At 42.2% G+C, this 9247-nt stretch overlaps 1 protein-coding gene across 1 annotated transcript in view; it reads right to left on the bottom strand.

The window, feature by feature from the left end:
- Nucleotides 1-475: 475 nt before the first annotated feature.
- GPR149 (G protein-coupled receptor 149) overlaps nt 476-9247 on the bottom strand; it is a 37745-nt gene continuing 28973 nt past the window's right edge. The window contains exon 4 of the mRNA XM_056849739.1: nt 476-1053. Within this exon, the coding sequence (XP_056705717.1) occupies nt 481-1053 (573 nt within the window). The 3' untranslated portion in view covers nt 476-480. The remainder of the gene's footprint in view (nt 1054-9247) is intronic.

Raw genomic sequence — 9247 nt, 5'->3', positions numbered from 1 at the left:
CCCCTCTTCATTGCAAACCCTGGCCTGTACAGCTTGTGTCCATGCATAGCTCTCACAATCTCCAGCACAGCCTGCAGGATTCAACCCCAAACCTTTCAATCAGACAGAAAACAATTTGACCCTCCTTCGTATGTTTTCACAAGTAGATAGCTCAGTGCTGAAACCTTTAAAGAAAAAAAAAAGCCAAGTATATACTTTAACAAAAAACCCGCCCCCACTCCTTCAAAAGAGCTGCTTAAAAAACTTTGTCTCCAGTCTTGCAAGACAGGCTGTTTAAACACTATTGACTTAAATGGGATTTGCCATTTGATTATGTGATAGTAACCTTGTCACTTCTGATCTGCAGTACTAGCATAAATGCACCAGTGTATACCACTGTTGCACCAGTATCCTTAATATTAGTTTATTGTCAAAGCAAAAATAAGAACAATCTTGACTCCAAAGCAACCAAAGTTACTCAGATGTGACATGTAAACATTTCTAAGAGCTGCCCCCATCTTCTTCTCTTTTCCTGTAAGCTTTGTTCAGCACTTGTATCTCTTCCTGATAACCATCTTTCTCCATGTGTTGCTTTTTACTATTCTGCCGGTGAGCTTCCACAGTGTCAGGGATTGATATGTTAATATCACTGTCGGGATTGTTTGATGGTATGAAGAGTGAGTAGGAAGCTGTTTCGCCTAAATCACATGACACAAACCTGTTTTCTTTCCGGGAATAACGCAAGGACGGAGACCGGACTTGGGTAGAGGATTGGCTGATATTACTGATGATTGACACTGTGTCCATGGCTTCTTCGTTGTCACAAATTTCAAGCACCTCTAAATGAATCTTCACACTTGTGTCAGCAAACGTGGTTGGGGAATCCTCAGCATTCGGCTCATGACCCACGCTCTTGGAACGATACACTTCAATTTTTTTGGACGTAGGTGTTATTTTCTGTCCTTCTGTGCTTACCTCATAGGTAGATAAAGAGAGGGTTTTTCCTGTGGGCGCATGGAGAGATACAGTCCCTTGAAATGCACACAAAGGAATCGCTAAGGAACCACCTGAACGCTGGAAAGAAACAAAATTGCTGTTATTGAATGTTGTTTCAGCAAGTAAGAATCCATTGTCAACAAGCCAATTATGCCTAGCTTATTATTTTAATCGCTGTTCTCTTGAGTACACTTGATACTGTATAACTATCTTAGATGCTTTGGATTTAACCAACATTATGAAAATAATTTATTTAACCAAGGGAAGGAATATAGTTTAAAATTATACCTTTCAGTAACATTTAAACATAATATCAAGAGTACTATTAATAAACAAAATCTCACTCATTCAGATCCAGAGGTACAAAAATGCAAATGTTCAATCAACCCCGGCATGTAAAACTGGAGCTTAGATTGTTGAAAAGGGCAAGGTGCCTGTTTTTCTTCATTCCAGATGTGCGGGGCTGGCAGCTGTCCACTGAAGGAAGAAGTTCTAGGTCACAGACTATGAGCTTCCAGGTAGGCTTATGGCCAGCCACCTTGCCATTCAAATTTCAAATTTCAATACCTTTATTGGCACACCATCAAGCAGTCGATCAAATAAAACCAGCCCTCTAAACATCATTTAACCTCCGCCTCTTAACAATTTCACCAAAAAATTTTAGCCACAGATTCAATAGTCTCAGAATCTCGAGAGGATAACAACAATTTGATCTTACTATCATCAGCTACCTTGCCTTCAAAAAAAGATGAGGAAACCAGAACACATTCCTCCCACCACACTTCTTCAGCTACAGCTAGAATGTGAGTCCATCTATCCTTAAGTAAAGAAGAGTGAATTAGATTCACAATGGCCATGTAAATGTCAAAAGCAAGTAAATGACATTAGCAGGCATGATTGCATCAGGTGTGATATGCAGAGAGGTAATAGGCATGGAGAAATTAGCATTGGTAATGAGACAGGAATCCCAGATCTCTGTTAAGTCCAGGAGAATGCATTGTCTTGAGCTTCATTATTAGTTGTAATTCTGCAGTCTCTCTTTCTAATCTCCCTTTGAAATCCCTTTGTAACAAAAAGACCCTGACTTAGCTACCAGAGGCCTGGATAAGATGATGCAGCTTGATATCAAAATGGAGGCCCATGAACTAGCAGGAATTTCTCTAGACTCTCCACCAGGAGAGTAAGAATGCTCAAGAGAACACATTGATTAAAGGCCTATTGTCCTCAGCTTCTTCTATTACACCTGATCCTAACTGACTCACGTTACTTCCTAACAACCTAAGGCTATAAAACTCTCCTCCTTGTCCAGCTTAAACTGGCAGTTCAGTTCTGAACCAAAGAAAATATGAAGCTGTTACTCAGCCTTTATTAGAACAACTGGAGCCATTCCCCAGTAACTCAATCACCCCACCTAAGAACTCGCTCAACACCTCCTGAGTCTAGCGTCCTGCACTCTTGGTCCGATCCTATTGTAGATCCCAACCTTGTTCTTCATCAAAGCATTTAAAAAAGTCATCTCAAGCCTTTCTAACACTATAACTGGTTTTGTACCTGAGCCCACTTCTCCAAGTTTGTAGCTATCTTTCTTCCTGCACCTTTGCCCTTTTGCTGAATCATTGAATCCCTCATGATGGATCCCCAGCTCCTTAGCTGGTTTCACCTTGGATTTTTCCTTCATCCTGGACAAGTTTTTCTTCTCTTCTGTCCTGGATCACAGCCCCACAGACACTACTCTTCAGGGTAAGACAGCACATGCTTTCCTTTTCATCCTTTATATGCCCTTAGACTCCCCAATCAACCCAACCAGGTAACAACCAAGGTAACAACCATTGCTAGGACTGGGTCACTGTATTGCAGTCTTGTTTCATGGTTTTACTTCCCCAAGCACTTCACCTTTCTAGTCTCATATCTTTTTAGGGGAATTAAGATTATTTCTTATTGTGATTCTCTCTCTCAATTTTTCCCCCAAGTGGAGTGCTGTGCCAAATTGGGACCCAGGTATACGCCAGAATGTTCAATCCCCAAATAATTACCCCAGTGACATAGTCTGACCTACATGTGTAGAAGACACTTTGTACATTACGGGCCCCTCATGTGTATCAATTTGGGTAATAACATCACTGTTGAAATCAAAAGACACCTCCGGCAATTCAGTGGGAACTGGATGGGCATCCTGTGTCAACCGGCAACCTCTCGCCCAGGTCCAAAATGTTGATGACAGCCCTTTCAGACTGCCAATGGGCAAGGTGTGGTTTGTTTAATAATACTCCTCTCATTAGTTTTGTAAAATGCCATTTATTTTAAAGAAAATAAAGAAAACTCTCTCGATTCATACAAAGCAAATAGAACCATCCTACTCACTAGTGAAGGCTGTCAGAAGAGGGGAAAAAACAACAGCTGTCCCCAGGACGAGGCTAATGCCTTAAAAAAACCTCTCCCACCAATCAAGGTCAAACACTTAATCACTCTCCACCAAGCAACTTTCAGTCTTAAAGCCCGACACATGTTACTTCCATATACATCCTCATGTAGATGTTAATATGCAGCCACCCCTGGTTCCCAACCACATCAACAGCACATCGACATCAGCTGTTGTTGATGTTTTTTCACCTGGCTGTCTATCACTTGGCAACAGAATTTGATTGAAAGTCACTTTAAAGCGTAGGAATGACACAGGTGTTGACCTGCGAGCTCTCACTTCCTCCTCAATGTAGGCTTTTTGAAAAAGTAGCTGGTGACCAGGACAGGACTGCAAAAAAAGAGAGATGTATGGTTGTGTGGTTTTTTTTTTTTACCACTATCCATCTTCAATTATTTGTTTGGGCTGTACCATCCCTGATGCCCTTGGTAATCACCTGCCCATTTTGGCTAGTGAGGGGAGATCTGCACTATTCTTTACTACATCCATGCACCTGATGCACACACATTCCTCCACTATGATACTAGAAATGGAAGTCTTCCTGATCCAGAGTTGTATTTCTTTTCATAGCAAAAATGAACCAATACATACCAGAACCTTCTGCCTGCTAAAGTCTGCTGGTTTCCAGAGTAGCTATGTCTGCAATTTTCTTTTTACTCTTTGCTATGCATTTTGTAAGGCTCTGCCACTGAAAAAGCGATAAGACAGAGGAAAAATCCTCTCCTTATTAGAGTATAATTCTGTACACACTTATTTGGGACAAAGTCCTAGACCATTAAGCCTGTTTGATACTTGGACAAAGAGTCTGGTTGTTTTAATAAGTACTTCGGAGAAAAAGCAAATGTCAAGGACTTTTCCCTCAGTGTGTCTGAAGTGGCAGAATCAGCCCATATCCTGTTGTCAGGGTCTACTTTCTTTGCTTCTTTCAGTACGTGTGGAAAAGCTAGGTTAGCTATTAACGCTGTAAGATTGAATTGTCGGTAAAAGGCAGAAAAGAGTGTCTCATCTCACGACAGACAGTGGCGAGCCAGATGGTGAAGGAGCTTAGAAATTCATTTCCAAATAATCTGTATGAGACGAGCGTCCGTGGAGTAGTGATCAGGCAGTCACCTCCTGCAGCCGAGTGGCTGCTGTGTGCAGCTGTCAGGGCTTCTGCAGTAACCATCTGGGGAATCTCTGCGTACGAGACTCAATTACTACATGCCCGCATTTTGGTTAATGAATATAGCTCAGAGCGCAGTCTAAAATCAACTTAGCACATCTGAAATGTACGGGGGGGGGGGGAAGAGAAATGAATGAATTCCAGTTGCTCTAGTGCTAGTGGATTCCAAGGTATACGATTATGGTTTAAGGCTTTTGAGATTAGAAAGACAGAAGTGTGGCTATTTTTGCCTCTTCTTCACTTCCCCTCTTTTTAAAAAAATTCGGCACTGCCCACAATTAGCAAGCAATATCCTTGGGACAGGAGCAATTCCCCTCCCCTTCATTTAAAACCTGTACAACCCACTTCTTTGCAACTTGCATATAGGTGGCTGTGTAACTGTGGTAAAGTCCTATGAACATAAGTTGCACTGTATATAGTTACTGGCTCCCAACTTTTTGACTTTGTCACACTCTAATATGCCTGAGATATGGAATCTAGGACCAGACTATGTAGTTGGGGGAGGGGTTATAAATGTAGAACTACCTTTGGTCTCAGTGGTTCCCATTGAGTTTTATGGGACAAAGGACTCAGGATGCAGTTGGTCAAATAAGGGATGAAACAAACTGTGCTTGTCCCAAGATACTGGAGTCACCCTTGCTTATCCCAGCTTCTCTGCAGGAGACGAAATACAGATTTATACAGCTGGTATGTTTCCACTGAAAGAGTTACCATGACAAGAAAGGAATGTTAAGGAGAGAGATCAAAGATGAACAATGGGGTCTTCAGAAGGCTGTGCTCAGATGAGCAAAGTTAGCAGAGCAGGAGACAGATCACAGTGGATCACAATGTTACTCTGTTTGTAGCAGTAGAGAAGAGCAAGAGTCCAGTAGTACCTTAAAGACTAACAAAATCTGAACATCTAACATCTGAAGAAGTGAGCTGTGACTCATGAAAGCTGATACCCTGCCAGGAATTTTGTTAGTCTTTAAGGTGCTACTGCACTCTTGCTCTTTTCTACTATCATATCAGGAGAGGCAGTCCTCCAGACATGTGGGTCCAAGAGCACAGATTACTTTATAGGTAATAACCACCTTGAACTGAACTTAAAAAAATTGATAGCTAATGGAGTAACTAGGAGCCCCATGGCGCAGAGTGGTAAGCTGCAGTACATACCCCTTAAATGTGGGAAGCACAGTATCTTTCTTACCACCTTCATCTCCTGTTTATCAGGATTCAGTTTCAACTTGTTCGCCCTCAGCTATTTAATCACAGCAGCCATAGCATTATTGGTGACACCCATTATCCAAACCACAAATGATCTCTAAAGATTAAACAGCATAGATTCCCTGTGGAACTCCCAAGAACAACTCTAACACTGATCAGAACTGGTCTCTAACAGTAGCTTTCTGAATATGATCCGTAAGGAATGATTTATACAATTCCAAAACACATCCCTTGATACCCATTTTTACCTCCAGATGTCTAAAAAGGGTGGCATGGTCCATCATATTAAAAGCTGCTGATAAATCCAATAATAAGAACTAAGAAGCCCAACTTTTGTCTACATTTAAACAGAGATTTTCAACTAAAGCCTCCAGCACTGTCTCTGTCCTCTAACCCAGCCTGAAACTTGACTGAAAATGTTCAAGAACTGATATGTCATTCCGGAGCCCCATTCAGCACAACGGGATTTGCTTCTGAGTAAACATGCAAAGGATAAGGCTATATCAGTGCTATCCTAAGCAGAGTTACGTGTGTAAAGTGCCGTCAAGTCGCTTCCAACTTATGGCAACCCAGTAGGGTTTCCAAAGCAAGAGACTCACAGAGGTGGTTGCCATTGCCTTCCTTCATAAAGACCCTGCTAATCTTTGGTGGTCTCCCATTCAAGTACTGAACAGGGCCGACTCGGCTTAGCTTCCGAGATCTGACAAGATCAGGCTAGCCTGGGCCATTTAGGTCAGGGCCTTAAGCAGAGTTACACCCTTCTAAATCCATCAAATTTAGTGGGTTTCCTTAGGATTGCACTGTTAGTCCCATGGAAAACAGGACAATCATGACTTTTCCCATTGCTTTCAATGGTATTGAGTCATGACTAACTTTAGGTAGATCAAGGGCCAAATATATATTGAATACATATATGGAATTTTTTACTGTACTTTGAAAAAATTTGGAGCATGAACATGTTTTAGTAATTCATAACAATAGCAACACATATTTCTTACTCCATTCCACTTTATGCTGCTGCTGTTATTTCACAACTGTAGAATGAAATATCTGCAGTTCTAAAGAGGATAAATTGAACCCTGAAAGGAAATACCTGAAGATAAAAGAGAAAATGTTTCTTTCTCTCTTTCTTTTGCACAGATATTGTGATTTCCCCCCACTTTAATTCTAATAAGAGCAAGGAATAATTAATTTCTCTATAGATGGTTCTTCTCTTCATATTATTACACCTCAAAAGTACATTTGCATTAACAATTCAAGAAGCATTAAGGGACTATATCCAAATTACTTGCATATTTCTCCTTCCGCATATTATACCCCACATTTTGTTCTCTAAAAGCATAATTATAGCACCTGCCAGTTTAGCTCTTGGTCTATTTCAGAAGAAGATATTTTTTGATGATATCTATGTATAAAAAGACACTGGGGAAACCATCTTTTTGCATAAAGGAAAAAGGAAGTTATTTTAACTTTTAAATGTTAGGGCTCTTTTTATTCACTGCCAAATTGTGGGCAGAATAGCACCATTCTAATTTAGTATATTAACCTGGTCTCATCTGCTAATGTCAGACTTCGAACGTAGTGCGTAAAATTGGTTCTAGTTATTTATCATTGGTATTTGTCATCTATCACATTCCTGTCATATTCCAGAATCTGAAAGTCAGTGGGGGCTCTTAAAATATCATTTTCCTGGCTCCTAATTCTAGTTGGCAAGTGTTCGTAATGAACTTGAATTTGAAATCATGCCCACAAAGGTTTGAAATCAGGCTAAGTCCTACATTTACTTAGAAATAAGTCAAAATTATTTCAGGGTAAAGAGGGAAGATATTTCCTTCCTTCCTTTTCTCTTCCCTTTACACTACTAGTCATACCTCCCAGCTCCAGTTGACAACCTCAAGGTAGGGCCTGGAGTTCTCCTGGAATTACGGCTGATCTCCAGCCAACAGTGATCAGTTCCCCTGGATGAAATGGCAGCGTCAGAGGGTGAACTCTATAGCATCACATCCCCATTGAGATGTTTCCCCTCCCTAAATTCCACCTTCCTCAGGCCCCACCCCAAAATCTCTAATAATTTCCCAAAATGGAGTTGGCAACCCTACATACTTCTACAGAAGGATAGTATTTTCCAGCTTGATAAGAGATACAAATTTGTCCCTACCACCTTTCCTTTCAATATGCAAAAGGGCATCAGTAATGAAAGTGTGGTTGCCATCATCCAGGTGGGACCTGGAGAATCCCTAGAATTACAACTGATTTTCAGACAACAGAAATCAGTTTCCTTGGAGAAAATGGTTGCTTTAGGGAGGTGGAGTGTATGGCAGTCTACCCTGCATAGGTCTCTCCCCTTCCCAAACCCCATAATCACCAGGCTCCACCCCCTAAATCTCTGCGAATTTCCCAAATCCAGGACCAAAGGGGTTATATTTGAGGTTGTTCCCGCTGTGTCTTTGGCCTTGAAGCAATTGTAGGAGCTTGTTTTAGTCTTCAGGGCTGAACACATCAAAGTGCCTTCATAGGTTGCCAACCTCCAGGAGGAGGAGGAGGAGGAGGAGTCGGAGTCGGTTTTTATATGCCGACTTTCTCTGCCACTTGCAGAATCAAACCAGCTTACAATCGCCTTCCCCTCCCCACAACAGACACCCTGTGAGGTAGGTGAGGCTGAGAGAGAATGACTTGCCCAAGGTCACCTAGCTGGCTTCGTGTATAGGAGTGGGGAAACAAATCCAGTTCACCAGATTAGCCTCCGCCGCTCATGTGGAGGAGTAGGGAATCAAACCCAGTTCTCCAGATCAGACTCCACCGCTCCAAACCACCGTTCTTAACCACTATACCACGCTGGCTCCTGCTATTACAACTGAACTCCAGGCGATAGAGATCAGTTCATCTGGAGAAAATGGCTGCTTTGACAATTGGACTCTATGGCATTGAAGTCCCTCCCCTCCCCAAACCCCGCCCTCCTCAGGCTCTACCCCAAAAACCTCCCACCGGTGGAAAAGAGGGACCTGGCAACCCTATGCCTTCATCAACCAAGTTTTAGATGCTCAAATGCCTACTTGGAAGACCTGGGAAAGTTCTGAAAGGAGCAGGGTCCATCACAGCTGCGGGAGATGACCATGTGCGTAGCCTGCTGAGATTCACTACATTCTCGGGAGAAATGCTGGACAAAACAGCCATGCGTTTTCAGCCTGGGAGACTGCCCCAGAGGTGGCAGATGGTATGAGTTCTCACATTCAAAGCGGAGAAAATGAATGTGAGAGGGGAGTGGGATTGTGTTGGGAAGCTTCACCTCCAACCTAGGGTTGCCAGCTCCAAGTTGGGAAATACCTGGAGATTGTGGGGGTGGAGTCTGAGGAAGGTGGGGTTTGGAGAGTCCAATTGCCAACGTGGCCATTTTCTCCAGGGGAACTGATCCCTGGAGATTTTTAAGAAGAGGTTAGATGGCCATCTGTCAGCAATGCTGATTCTATGACCTTAGGCAGTTCATG

This window comes from Euleptes europaea, chromosome 5 (genome assembly GCF_029931775.1).
Source record: "Euleptes europaea isolate rEulEur1 chromosome 5, rEulEur1.hap1, whole genome shotgun sequence".
Taxonomy (NCBI): Eukaryota; Metazoa; Chordata; class Lepidosauria; order Squamata; family Sphaerodactylidae; genus Euleptes; species Euleptes europaea.
This window is presented reverse-complemented; position numbering and strand designations above follow the sequence as displayed.